The sequence below is a fragment of the Astatotilapia calliptera genome, chromosome 3 (genome assembly GCF_900246225.1).
Source record: "Astatotilapia calliptera chromosome 3, fAstCal1.2, whole genome shotgun sequence".
NCBI classification, from domain to species: domain Eukaryota; kingdom Metazoa; phylum Chordata; class Actinopteri; order Cichliformes; family Cichlidae; genus Astatotilapia; species Astatotilapia calliptera.
This window is the reverse complement of record NC_039304.1, coordinates 50,001,312-50,016,140: the sequence shown is the minus strand read 5'-3', so window position 1 is coordinate 50,016,140 and position 14,829 is coordinate 50,001,312. Positions and strand designations below refer to the sequence as shown.

The following is a 14,829-nucleotide window of genomic DNA, read 5'->3' as shown; positions in this document are numbered from 1 at the left end:
ATTTGCATAATTGGTCATGCTAATATAACTGTTGGAGAGAGAAATAACATCGTGGAAGAGACATAAAGTGAGCAAAAAACGTCCTAAATGCATTTAGAATTTATTTAGAACTACAAATTAAATTTCTTTTAGCAATTATTGTTTTTTAATGTCACAATTCCAACCCTGCTCCTTTATCCGGGCTTCGACCGGCAAAAGTGACCCGAAATAGGCACTCTGGTGGAGTTACTTTGTGTGTGTGTGTGTGTGTGTGTGTTTATAAGTAGTTTTAAACCTTGTGATCCACAAAACAGCATAACAGTAAAATAAGAACTGACTGCGTTACAGTCAGTGCGGGAGCAGCGGCTTCGCTCATGCGCGATTCATTTGCAGTTTGGACGCACAGGTGTGAACATCTCCTGCAGCTGGGTTAACAGTTAAACGTGAGAGGTTTTTGGACAAAGTTTGTGTTTTTTCCATTGTTTAAGCACTGCTTCCAGTCAAGAGTGATACCATATATGCCCCATAGCTGCAGAAAAGGCTAACATTGTTATCTTTTTACAAAAAAACAGCTGAACATGAGAGGTTTTTGGACCAATTTTGTGTTCTCCATTCTTTAAGCACCGGTTTGATCACCGTTTAAGCACCGGCACCGTTTCAAAAGTACCGGTTTGGCACCGGTATCGGATAAAACGTAAACGATACCCATCCCTACTTACAACCCAGGCCTTCATAAACAACACAGGTTTTTACTGAGATTGGAGATCAATATGAGGCTCAAGTCAACACAAACATACGCCCAAACAGATAGCATGAGTTGATGTTCTTACTGTAGCCAATCAGGTTACAGTGCCACACAGCAAAATCTCCAGTGTTAAATTAACACTAGAGAGTCTCTATATGGGTCCACACCTCTGAGTGTTAAATACAACACTGTTGAGTGTTAAATTAACACTTTTGACAGTGTTATATGTTTAAAAGTAATCTAGTCAGTTTTGAAGATTAACAATGGCTAACACTGAGCAGTGCTGATTTTCTAACACTGGAAAATAACTCAAAATGTTAGAAATATTCCAATTCAAGTTGATTTTAAATTGATCTTGTAAATAAACATTAATAGTTCTGTGTTTGCTCTGTGACAAACTGAGGACCTGTCACAGGGTGTACCCCGCTTCGCAACCTCTGACAGCTGAAATAGGCAGCAATGTTTGGCTGTTTTAGATTTAAAATTCTAACACTGAATCATTTAAAGAGCACTTAACATTTGTCAGCATCAGAAAAAAGGTGCAGAAATATTTGGTTTTCTTTAGCTGTCACTTTAAGGTTTCTTTCAGGTGTTAAGTTGAATAAAACTGGTTTAGTAAATTTTCTGGGCTTTAATCACTTGGCTTTAGTTCCCTGCTGTAGCTCCACAGTCTCAGGGATGGACAGCCTGAGCACTGACAGAAAGCAGACAGCAGGTGGCAGCACATCACCAAGAGTAGTTCTGCTCACTGTGAATCTTCATCCCCAGTCTAACACAACAGAGGCCTAAGGTGACATTTAAATGTTCCAATCAGGGCACATTCAAACAAATAAAAATAGAAGTTTATCTCTAACACTGATAATTCCCGCTGTCAGGACAATGCTTTTAAAGAATACCAGTCAGCTGTAAAAATAGCTTTTAATCTTTATTTATATAAAAAAAAACATTGAAAACAAAATGTAAACCAGAAAAACATTTACATGAAACAAGTATTTTGTTCTGAAAAGTGCAAAATGTTTAGGAAACAACATGACAAAGATTTTATTAGAAACTATGCTCAGTGGTGACATCAGCCATAGCATCATCATACGGATGGTCTTCATCTTCCTCAGTGGGTGGAGACATTGTTCTTTGATGTGAGCTTCTTCCTGTTAAGTGTATAGTGGGCATTAATTGTGTGAAACAATGCAAATGACCAAAAACTGACAGCCCACATCTCACTGATTGTTTAACAAAGAGAACATATCAAAAGTAATTCTTTTAGATTCAATTCTCATTTTGAACCTAATGGCCCTTGATATATGCACACTTCTTGTTTTCCTTGCAGTGTTATCTGCCTCTCTGCAGCTTCTCTATTCCTGCCATCCCCCCAAAACCTCATCCCTATGGAGACTGTCTACTTCTACACCACCAGAAATCAGGCAGAAGAATCCAACCTTGGTCACAAACCACAGTTTGCTAGCCAGTGGATCCAGAATGCACTACTTCCAGAGACAGAGGATGACTATAAATCATAGCGGTTATTTGTAATAGCAAATAAAACAAACTAGACAGAGACTACACGCATAATGAGGGAGGACGCGACAAAGAACAGCAGCAGACGCAGACTATAAATACACTGGAGGTGATTAGGAACGAGTGGAAACACCTGGGAGCACAGCTGGGCAGCAGACGGACAAAGGACAAAACATAGATGATAATGGAAACAGGAACGGATAAACACAGGATTTAACTAAATGGATGGATGGGTGATATTTGAACATAATAATGTTACCTGTAGACCCACGATATATAGAGACCATGAGGAATGTAGAGATTATATATGGAAAATACACCAAGATGTGGCGCAGCATTCCCAGAGAAGACAGGTTTTTGTCTGAATCTGAATGTGAGGCGGGAGCATCAGGATCTAGAAACAAACAAGCACAGCTGGTTCAGTAAATAAAGAAAATAAATTTAAAAAAGATGACAGTCACTTGATTCTTTGGACTTTCAAAGCTTTCAGTCATCCTGTTTTACCTATAATGAACAGCCAGCTGGATGGAGACTCTCCCACACTCATGTTACACTTGTAGATGCCTTCATGAGACTTGGTGACATTATAGATGATCATGTGACCTCTAGGCTCAGTACCAACAATAGAGTTATCTTTGTAGAAAGTTGCTGGGAGGGTGGACTGAGTGTTCTTTGTTTCACAGAGCAGAGTAACATTATCTCCCTTCATCATGGGGAGGACGGGACTCTGCAGGATTACCGGAGTATCTCGACCTGCTCGGAGATAAAGTCCATCATTCTTCAGTAAGGAAGATAACTCACAAGTAAACAACATTCAAGAGAGTTGCAAACTTTCCCAGGAGTGTAAATCCCAACAGAAGTAGGGTCTAAGGTCCGACCGTGCAAGTGTCAGCCGTCATCCACCTGCTTCCCTTTCCCTCGTTACCTGTGTGTGTGTGTCCTGGTTTTCCTGGAAAACCTAGCCTTTCCCCTACCTGGGGGCGTAATCACACACATCTGCAGATGATTAACCTCATCTCGGGAGCTTCTTAACAGAGCTCCCGTCAATGCTGGATCTTTGTGAAATTTCCCATCAGTTTCCCAGCAAAACCGTACGCTAGAAAGTTTGAGGTTGCTGCGAGTGTAGAAGTTACTCATGGCTTCCTCTGTGATTTTCCAGGAGATTTGTGTAAATGAGAGGACGAAGCAAGCATGTTGCACGTAGACACGCAGGGAGTGGAAACTAGGACCACGGACACTGGGAGAAGACACAGCATGGGAATCGGGGACGCACACTCATCAGGATCACGCATGGGATTTATCGGGTCATGACTATTTGCTGCACTGTAAATAAAAGTGCTGTATTCATCATACAGAGTCCTGCGTTTGGGTCCTATAATCCTGACAGTCAGTTGTTTTTCTTCCTCAGTAGAAAACAGCTAATAAAAGCTGCGAGTACTGCTTTGGGTTACACTTCCTGCCTGCCACGCAATGGTTACAAGACATTCACAATGATTTCCCTTCAGCTGGTTCAGAAAAAGGTTAGTTTCTCAAGGTTTCATGCCCCCCTCCCACACACATGCACCCTTCAATTGTATCTGCATCTGTCTCTTGGTTCTTTTACAACAACTTGCAGTTGTTGGGACAATTATGTTTACTTTTAGTCGTCCCTCATTCTTAGAAAATTTGAAGAGTTTCTGTTTCTAAAGGTTTTTTTTTACTGAACATACCATGAACAGTGATGTTGACTGAGTTGCTCCGCTGCTGTGTAGCAGACTCGCACCAATAAACCGCGCTGTCAGGCTGCTTGGTCGTAGGGAGGACGCAGCCATGGGAAACGACTTGCCCCCATGCTTGACAACTGGACAGGTCTTCAGCAAATGTTGTGAACCTCTTTACTGTCCATCCTTGAACACCACAGTTCAGGCTCAGGCTCTTATACTCAAACAGCTGAGCTGTGTTGGGAGACGGTGTGAGAGTTGGGGGGTCAGCATCATCTGGGGACAGAAGCAGACTTTACATCAGTGTGTTTAAAAATTTGTTCAGCTGCATTCAAGATGGTAAAAAACTGCACAACCTTAAGATGACCCTTTGATTGCTTTTCACTTTTTTTTCTTGGACAAAAACTAAACTAATCTGAAATGAAAAGCACACAAATAATACTCCAGCAGCCAAAGTGATCACAGGTTTTTTGAGTGAGTGACCTCACCCAGCATATTTTTCCCTAGTGACCGATGGTTATCAGATGTTCTCCAGTCCTGAGTAACTTCAGCTTCAGCTGCTCTTATTCAGTCGCTTGATTTTAAAATGTAAGGAGGTTTCTGGTAGCTCGAGATTATAATAAGAGTTTGTACAAACCACCAATTGTGTTGTTTTGTTTTTCCATCTGTTAGACACCTCTAAAATGTTTAGATCTACGGTTGACTTGATTCTTCGTTCTTTACCTTGTATCAGCAGCCAGCTGGATGGTGAATCACGACCACCAATGCTGCATTTGTAGGAACCTTGATGAGCCTTTGATGCTTGGTAGATGGTCATGTGACGTGCATTTTCCTTTTTGATGAAGATACCATCTTTAAAGAAATCAGCTGATTTGTTGGAGGGATTCTTTGTTCTACAGAGCAGAGTGATGTTATCTCCCTCCACCACAGGGGCAGCAGGAATCTGCAGGATGACTGGGTTCTCTAAACCAACAGAAAGGCAAAAAATGTTGTTGCTTGACTTCAGGTGATGAGACAGCCTAGAGGGAAGCAGTGACTGACCTAGAACAATGGTGGTAAGAACGTCTTGGAGATGTTCAGAGACAGTTGATTATTATTATTATTATTATTATTATTATTATTATTATTATTGACCGGCTTTCAAAAAAATGAATTAAAAATTTGGGTCTTAATTCATTAATTAGCTGGAGTGAAAGATTGCTGCCACTCCCCCTCCTGGGCTTTTGCTTTGGGTATATAATACATTTATATATTCCTATGATGCCCCTGAGACAATCCAGCACATTACAGCAGGGTGCAAGATGCTAGCAGGCAGGGCATACATGGAACGCCATAACACAACACAGGACCCTCAAGCTCCCAGGCCTCTGGTAGAGGACCTGAGCTTGAAGGATAGATCGCCCGCAGGGGCAAGAGGGGAACACACAAATGTCAATGTTGATGGGATAATAATGCATAAATGCAAAAACATTTAAACAGCTTTATTTATTTTTTTTGACACAGAATTAACAGCCTGTGATCTTTGGCCCGCCCCCTTTTTTCAGAAATCAGGAAGCAACGCAGCAGTTGTAGATTTGAGCAGAAATAGATAAAGGAAAAGGTCTTTTGAACAGCAAGTTCAATTTTGCCATTCAATGCCAGATGGTTTTCTTGACAACAACAAAGTAAATTGAATTTGAATTTACTGTCGATGTGAACTGAGTTATCACCATAGTACATCCAGTCTCAAATACCACTTGCTAACCAAGCACATAGCTAACACAGAGAGACCTCCTCCCTCTCGCCAAAGGCAGACCACGCTGGATAGTTTTCAAAGGAGACGTCTGGACAATTCTACAACCAACAAATTTTCAACAGCCATAGCAAAATGGGTGGCTACAGCATGGAGGCCAATTATCATTGTGGAGGATGAGGGGCTACTTGAAATAATTTGCGACTGCACATATGAATTGCCTTCGAGAGCCACCACTGTAACCAAGATACACAACTTGTATGAAGATGAGAAAACCAAAGTCGAGGAGGCTTTGGGGCAGACCAACACAGTTGCTCTCACTGGAGACTATTGGACTTCTCCAAGTAATCATACCGCGATCGTGACTCAAGAGTTGGGAGTTCGCCTTGTAATCGGAAGGTTGCCAGTTCAAGCCCCGGCTTGGACAGTCTCGGTCGTTGTGTCCTTGGGCAAGACACTTCACCCGTTGCCTACTGGTGGTGGTCAGAGGGCCCGGTGGCGCCAGTGTCCAGCAGCCTCGCCTCTGTCAGTGCGCCCCAGGGTGGCTGTGGCTGCTTGCCATCACCAGTGTGTGAATGTGTGGATGACTGGTTGTGTAAAGTGCTTTGGGGTCCTTAGGGACTAGAAAAGTGCTATACAAATACAGACCATTTACCATATACCCTGGAATAACAGCACATTATTTTTTCACCACAGAGGGAACTTCACTCGCATGCTTTGACTGTTATGAAGATGGAGGAGAGGCACTTCGCTGACACGTGCGGCGTGCACTTTAAGCATTTAGCTAGACAGTGGGGAATTGAACATAAAGTCAGCACGCTGACCAGTGACAGTGCACACAACATGGTTAGCGGCCAGGCAGCTGCCATTTGAGCACATGCCTTGCGTCGCACACAGCCTTCATCGAGCCATCACACGGAACAGTCAATTTAACCTTGCATTGGCAAAATGCAGAAAGGTCAAAGGCCTTTTTAACCTTATACAAATGAATGTAACAAATTCTTAATGAAGTGTGTTTCTCTAAAACTGCAGGTATATATCTGAACTTTTGGGAGGGGAGAAGTTTGTTTCCTGGTTCAGTGGTGCTGCCAGCGATGTGTCACCTGTCGCGAGTGATGGAGGTCTCTGAGGATGACCCAGCTTACATAGTTAAGTTCAAGGAGACCTTCAAAGCAAAAATGGAGAAGCACAAGGAAGAAACTGGCGTCATGTGGCTCAGGGTTGCGACAGCACTGGATCCTAGGTTTCTTAGCAGACCTGACAGGGCTGAGGTGTGGCGCTTGATCAGTGCATTGCTGAGGGAGAGGGAGAGGCCTGCATAGCCTGAACAACCAGCAACATATGGTAAATGGTAAATGGCCTGTATTTATATAGCGCTTTACTAGTCCCTAAGGACCCCAAAGCGCTTTACATATCCAGTCATCCACCCATTCACGCACACATTCACACACTGGTGATGGCAAGCTACATTGTAGCCACAGCCACCCTGGGGCGCACTGACAGAGGCGAGGCTGCCGGACACTGGCGCCACCGGGCCCTCTGACCACCACCAGTAGGCAACGGGTGAAGTGTCTTGCCCAAGGACACAACGACCAAGACTGTCCAAGCCGGGGCTCGAACCGGCAACCTTCCGATTACAAGGCGAACTCCCAACTCTTGAGCCATATGAGCCATCTAAGAAAAGATCAGCTCTCACGCTTGCATCACAGTATTCATCTGATGAAGAGGAGGACTGTATTGAGAAGTGTGTGGCTCAAGCACTGAGATGGTACCTTAAACGCAAGTACGTGGCAGCACTTGCCACATCCATACCATGTGAGAGGTTATTTTCACTTTCTGGCCATGTTGTTCAGAAGAAGCGCTGCCCTGTCGTCTGAAAATGTCAAATGCTTGAGCAACTGGTTCAGTGCAAAGAAACAAATGCACTGTATGTTATTAGTTCTTTTTTTCTTTCTCCTTTGTGGTGTTTCCATGTTCATGTTTTGTTAGGAAAACAGAAAAAGGAAGACGCTTGTGTTGCTCAGCCTCTCCTAAATACAAGTGGAGAGCAACAAGAGGTATAGCCAGACTGTTACACCACAGTTACATATGCTTTTTATTTATTTTTTATTTATTGTATTATGGTTTTTAGCGTGTATAGTGTCTCCCTGTTTTGATCCCACTTAGATGGGAATATGTTTTTTGAGCTTTAACAATCTAATGGTAAATTAAACAGTCACATTTTATAAAACACTGCCGTGTATAGTAACAGTGTTACAGTTGTGTTGATTTATTTGTGCATGTTGCAAAGGTTCAATGAAGAGAGGAAATCTAAATCACGCATATAAGAGTCACATTGAATTTCACAACAAGCCTTGAGTATGTGTATTGTCCTAAAACAGGAAGCAGAAGGATGAAGTATTTATGTGGCTTTGCCTACAGTCATGCTGAGATGCAGTTTGATGACGCTTACCACTGACAGCGATGTTGATGGCATTACTGCTGTGACCGTGTGTGGACTGGCACCAGTAAACACCTGAATTAGAACGCTTGACTGTCTTCATTTCACAGGTAGAGGAAGACTCAGTACCCCAACCCGAGGTGCAGTCAGACAGTTTCAATCTGAGGACACATTATACATTTTAATCAGTTACACATGTGAAATTTATTTATTTCAGTTCCTAAAATGATTAATGAATTAAGTAACAATTTATTTCTGTAATGGACTGGATTTAACTCTCCATGTTACACTGAACAGTTTCTAAATTATTCGAACATTCTCAAACAAGGACGAGGACATGATATAATAGCATTTTCCAGATATCTCCTGGTATCCTTATCACTCACAAAGTGGTTCTGTTGCTCTTATTCCAACTTACTAAATATCAGTTTTTCAGTAGTTTGTCACGAGACCTTTTGAATTTGTTCTTCATTTTTCTTGCTGATTTGTTTCTTTTCTTCTGCTTTTTCTTTGCTTTCACTGAAAGTGATATGACTGCTGTGAAACAGCAACCCTACTCACTGAAAAATAAAGATACTGAAACAAAAGGGTAAATGAGCCATACGTGAAGGTTGACAGCATTGACTGACAGCCCAAGAATAACACAGTACCAACTTTCATGGTTACATTTGTAACAGTTGGTAACCAGTAACCAGTTTGACCTTTAAAACCCAAGTATTAAAAAGGCGGAGCTTTCCAGGGTGGCTGAAGGTACACCAGGTAGAGCCGGAGCTTTACTAATTAGGTTGGTGGTTCCATCCCAAATTTCAGAAAACAATTTAAGGCAAAGAAGGGTTAACATGAGCCATGAAAGAGAGGCTTTGGCTACCGGACAGATGAGTTAAATCTCTACTAATGCTTTTATCACTATACTTCTCCAAACAGGGTGAAGTGGTAAAAAAGATTAAGTCTTAAGTCAGATGCTGTGTTTTTGTTCTTGTTTTTTGTCATGAAGATGGCTCTCCTTTTACCAAACTAGTTCACTGTAGTAACTGATACTAAACGTGCAATATGATCTGTAGTAGGCCAAAAGTTCAAAATCAGCAGGAAGTGCCACAGTTTTACTTTATCTGCAGTTATAAGTGCTACACAGACTCCCTGCTCAAGGACTAGGTTTCTAAAAATGTCAAAATCAAAAGTTTGGTTGTCCTCATAGCTTCAACTTGTTAAGCAGCAATAATTAGCTCAAGATGCAAATAGAAGCAACATCACCTAAGGATAATTCAACTTTGAATACAACTATAAGAATAGTGATAAAACTGTATTTTACTATATTTCTTATTATATGGATGGATTTATGGATTCTTAATATGTATGAACAGATAATCACAACCCAGACTAACATTATCTGAAATAAGGAAACACACCTAAAGGGCGATTAATAGCGTCTGGAAATTAAATGTATATTGGATTTGTTGTTAGTTGAGTGAAACATTAATAATGGTCTTCCTTTAACCTGTCAGATTTGTTCTGTGTGCATTTTGGTATTTCAGAGGTAAACTGACCCTTCTGTAGTGTATCTCCACACCGTCCATTCACCAGAGGTTATCTCGTCACAGCTGAGAGTAATTTTCTCGTACTCAAAAAACTGAGACCAGTTGGGAATGACCTTCAAAGAAGCTGAGAGAGACAGAAGAACAGTAACAGTAACAGTTTTAGTTTAGTTTAATTTTACAGTTTACAGTAACAGAAGAACAGTAGGGTTTTTCCTTTCAGTATCAGTCATTTTTTGAGTGTCTAGACACAAAGACACATTTCACTTCTTAATATTTTGCTTTGAAGGAGAAAGACTTTCTTTTAATTTTTTTAAAGAGGTCTTGATCAGCAGTTCTCCAGGCTTTCTGAAAGTCTATCAAAGACTTTACTTGGATATTGGCTCCTTTGGCACTCATTTCTCGAACCATTTTCAGATAAATGTTTGTTTTGGGGTTTTTTTGTTTGGTTTGGTTGTAAACACTAAGTAATGAATCCTTCCAACACCTAAGACATGACCCAGTATTGTGTCACCACATAATAGACAAATGGTAAATAGACTGGCGCTTTTCTACTCTGCCTGAGCACACAAAGTGCTTTATACAACTAATTCATTCACCCAATCACACCCATTCACACAAGCACTTCTTCCAAGATTAAGTGCTAAGTATCTAACATTCAAACACATTCACACTCCGATGGATGCATCGGAGAGCAACATGGGGTTAGTATCTTGCCCAAAGATATTTGCCATGCAGACTGGAGCAGCCTGGCATCAAACTACCGACCTTCTGGGTAGTGGCTGATCTGCTCTGCCACCTGAGCTACAGCCACCCCGACAACTTGACAAAGAATTTAAAAATGTATCTGTAGACACTTTGTTACCTGCTGCTAAAAGCTATCATTTGCTCCAATTCCTTTAGTTGAGTCAATAAAAATTGGAACAGCATGAAATAGTATTTTTTGCACCAAATACCTATTAGCTAAAAAACTAGTCATGTACCCTTAAAGAAGCTAAAATAAAAGCCATTCTTAAAGAAGGGAAAGAGGGAGAAAAGGCAAAGGTATTGACAAAAGAACTGCACTGAAAGTGACAACTTTTAGCCATAACAGATCATGTGAAATGATAAAACGTTGGTTTAAATCATCATCAATATGTATGGAGGTCAGGAGAGAGGTGCAATAGTGAGTACAGCCGTCTGTGCTATGGGGCTTCAGTTGGTGGTGTTGACGTTCTTGTCAAAGAGCAGCATCAGATTTTTCATCTATCATGAAATACCATCTGAAAAGCATCTGATTGATAGCAGATTGATTTTTCTGCATGGAAATGAGCTCAAACACTGCCACTGCAGTAAAAGTACACCTTGATAGAAAAACACGCCATCAGGAACACCATGAATCATAGTCATCAACATCCAAATAAGATTTTTGATCCTTCGAGGAGCCTGGAGAACTGTTCCTGAAGACTATCTAATGCAGCTCAGAATAATAAAGGATTTATTTTAAGCATTTTAGAATTCGACAAATTCTTTCCTCTTATAGGGTATTTCTATTTTCCTAGCAAAGTATAAAGAAATGAAGGGTGGATCACAACTACATCACAGAGGTGATGCACAAAAAAAGTAGCTAGAAATGGCAGTAACAACAATAAACAAAAAAATGTTCTTAGCCTTATATTCTGTGTAAGAAAAGAGGCTAAGTGGGTAACTTTTGTCGTACCATCCTACGTATGAACAGTAGTTGAACAGTCGACCCCGTGCTGAGAAAGCTTCCTCCACTACAAACTCTGGTGTCATGTAAACTCATGCAAACTTTGGCCTAAAGAAAACGTGCCTTTCTCTGTTGAACCTGCACCAATGAGAGCCATGCCTCCTAAGTCGACTGACTTCCTGTTTCCTTCCCATGCAATGGCCTAAATAAAATAAGCAAGTGGTTCTTTTGGGCTTTCTGAACATTTGCTGAATAAAAATGCTCAAATTTTGATTTTTCAGCTGAGTGCTGTTTCTGAGGGGTTATTATTTGAGACCAGATGTTAGCCAAAGTGAGTAAATGCACTCACTGAATTAATCAAAAACCCAGAGAGTTACCAAGTTAGTGAAACAGGGGAACAACTGAGCTTTGCAATTGCTGTCATTACCATAATGAGTCTGAGAGATCTGATGATGGTGTGCTTCACTTCACACACACACAGAAGAAATGTGATTAACAGAACTCATGTGTTATGTTGCCCCACAGCAGTAATAAACAGTAAAGTAAGGCAGCTATTTGTTCTTGTGCTCTGATCGGACATTTATCTGCTGTGTGACATGTTGTCTTACAGATCACTGGTGGACAACTTGACAAAGAACTTGAAAATGTATCTGTAGACACTTTGTTACCTGCTGCAAAAAGCTGTAATTTGCTCCAATTTCTTTAGTTGAATCTATAAAAATTTCTGGAGTTTGACAGGCATGCAATAGCATTTTTGCGCCAAAGATCTATCCAGTCTTTAAGTGATGCCGTGAGGAATCCTGCTTCCGGGCCCAGACTACCCTGCATTTAGTAAGGTTTTTGTGTTTTTAACATGTTTTAATGCTTTGTATCTTGTTCTATTTAATCTTAAAAAAAAAAAAAAAGTGATCACTGACTCTCGGCCTCCCTTGGTTTTTATGACCACTATTAATTTTAAAGCTCAGTTTTTAAACCCTTACGATGTAACTCCAGCCCATGCAGCAGTATATTAGTGACTAACGAAAAAAACTGACTGACGAAAAAAGTTAGTGTTCATCCTCCAGCTTCACTATGCTAATCTCATGCTAACATAGCTGTGTAGCTATCATTATAAACCAGCTAGTCCAACTTCAGTAACCTTACAAACATCACTGCTGTTTAGTTTCCTGTTTTCATTTATGTCGGAAGTGAGAGCAGAGCTGTACGTCTTAATTTGTTTAAGAAATCTTTCAGTCAGCACAGGCTATATTATATTTAGATGGAAACTAGCGCGCTAAGTCTCTGCTAACTTCTAACTCTGTTAAATGTGATAAATTCTGCTTTCATGGATGCCTGGATGTTAAACTTAATTGTTACACCTGGTGGAGCAGAACGCTGATCATTTTATTACAGATGAAAACATTTAGACAGTTTTCCAACTCTCAGTAATGCCATAGTGATCGTTTGACTTTGGGACCTGCAGCGGAGTTTGGGCCCAGACACAACTAATGACGTCAGACTTAAAGACCAGATTAGATGAAAACCTGGCCATGTGTACTGAAATGAATGTGGTTACCAAGGAACAAATGTGCGGCTTAAGCTAAGGCTACAATAACAATGCTTAGTTTGATAAAAGATGCTTCATCAATACGGTTAGGGGACGTTTTTTTGTTTTGTTTGGTGATCGGTGAAACATTTTGGGACATTTTCCCATTTCCATTATTCCAAATTGATTTTGTTTTAAAGAAGAAATTACTCATGCAGCTGTTTCTCTGTTTCTTTGGCCTCGTGAGTAGACGAGCAGAGACCGTTGGAAGAAGCAGAAGAGCAGATTTGGGATTTTTAAAAAGAAAAAAGCTTCCAGTAACTTCTTAACATATTCACTCCATAATTACTTTACTATGAAGAGTTCACATCTATAAACCTAGTGTTTCCAAAGTATAGGTGAATAAAATGCTCACATTTTTTTACTAACATTACATTCACACTAGCATACACACACACACAGGGCTGAACCTTACCACGACTGTGGGCTGACGTCCGGCAGGTGCTCAACACTGAAATGAAAGTCAAACCACACAGTGTGTGAGTGCTTCTGAAAACTCCCAAACATTTGAGTCTATGTATTTGTGTTACTTATATTTGACACAAAGTTACGGGTGAAGCTCAGTCGTTATTTAACTTTCAGAATCAGAAAAGGGTTCATTGCCAAATGTTGAGCAGATTTACAACAGGAAATTGCTGCAGTGCTTTGTGTGAAACATACTATTAGACAAACACTTAAATAAACGTAAAAACAGAAATAAAAAAAAGTGCTAAGCAACATCAGATAAAACATAACCAAGTATCACAATTACGTAACTCAGTGTGCCATGTAAACAAAGAGATCAAAATACATGTAGCAAAAATCCAAAACCATCTCTGTGGTTCTTAAGCTACAGTATAGTATATATAGTATGCTGTTTGTGATGAAAAAGTTTTGGGTTTGTTGTTCAGTACTTACAGAGCAGAAGCAAAACTGTCTTCATAGCGTCTGCACGCTGCAGTTTCACTGACCGTTTTGTAGCAAAAGTGGCGACAACATCCTGTTAAAAAACCACATACTGTTGGGGGGGGGGGGGGGACTTTAGCAAACCAAAAAGAACATGAGACATTTTAACCTTTACCTTGCATACCTCTGGTATTCATTAACATTTTTTAATTCCAATCAAAGCATCTTTTGTCATAGATGAGCTTTTTCCTATTATACTATCTTAATGTGTTTGTGAACAGAGCGAACACAGGAAAATAAGACACAACACACATCCTCTCTCTGCATTTTTGAAAGGTCAGCGCTTGTTTTGACACAGAACAGTACAAACAGGCAAAAGCCAACTGCATGGACAAACTGTACACTTGTTCCGTGTCTGTGTCTGTGTGTGGTGACGATGGTGGTGGTGGGGGGGGGGGGGGGGGGGGGGGGGTCGTCACTTATTACTCATAGTTTCAAACCATGTGTAACAACAAGTAATCAAAAATCACAAGTTTCAAAAACTGCAGTTCCTCTGAAGTCCACTTGAGTCAGACCACAGTGCCCCTGCTGGGCAGCAGTTGATGGTGGAGGCCCCAGTGAACCAATTTCACTGTTAAAGTTGGCACAACGATCATCGGGCATCTAATAAGGATGCCTCCTGGGCATGCTGTTCTGGCCATGTGATTCCGTGAAGTGGGAGATTACATCGCTTAGCTGGCTCTCTTGAACCCACCCCAGAATGCAGCAGCAGATGGTTATCAGGTTGTCTTTTTGCCTTCCTTCAAGTCACGTCAGGTTCTAGTATTTTCTCATGATTCTGTTTGGGGCATGTTCATATTTCAAGCCTTGTTTTGTCCTGTAGCGTCCATCATGCTCCTGCTCATAATCATGTTCATGTCAGTTATCATAGTTTAGTTTTTCCAGTTTAGTTTTACCCCTGTTTGCCTTTTTGCTTTATTTTTGTATTCATGTTCCGCCACAATAAAAGGCTCGCTTTTTGTTTGT

The 14,829-nt window shown here is 40.8% G+C and overlaps 1 protein-coding gene across 1 annotated transcript; it reads right to left on the bottom strand.

Annotated features, from left to right (window-relative positions):
- Nucleotides 1–1,726: 1,726 nt before the first annotated feature.
- On the bottom strand, nucleotides 1,727–13,858 carry LOC113019694 (high affinity immunoglobulin gamma Fc receptor I-like). Its single transcript, XM_026163508.1, has 9 exons — nucleotides 13,816–13,858; nucleotides 13,334–13,369; nucleotides 9,656–9,770; nucleotides 8,124–8,272; nucleotides 4,663–4,902; nucleotides 3,949–4,215; nucleotides 2,744–2,992; nucleotides 2,499–2,633; nucleotides 1,727–1,872 (listed from the first exon to the last, which is right to left on the bottom strand). The coding sequence occupies exons 1-9, from the start codon at nucleotides 13,838–13,840 to the stop codon at nucleotides 1,769–1,771; spliced, it is 1,320 nt and encodes a 439-aa protein (XP_026019293.1). The 5' UTR covers nucleotides 13,841–13,858; the 3' UTR covers nucleotides 1,727–1,768.
- Nucleotides 13,859–14,829: the final 971 nt, after the last annotated feature.

What these genes read in the sequence shown, in the direction of transcription:
- LOC113019694 (XM_026163508.1), bottom strand. Translation starts at nt 13,840, where the DNA reads ATGAAGACAGTTTTGCTTCTGCTCT. An exon ending in CAGCTGGCTGCTGATACAAG is followed by an intron (nt 4,216 to 4,662) that starts GTAAAGAACGAA and finishes TTCTGTCCCCAG; the next exon opens with ATGATGCTGACCCCCCAACT. An exon ending in AGTCAACATCACTGTTCATG is followed by an intron (nt 2,993 to 3,948) that starts GTATGTTCAGTA and finishes ATCTCCGAGCAG; the next exon opens with GTCGAGATACTCCGGTAATC.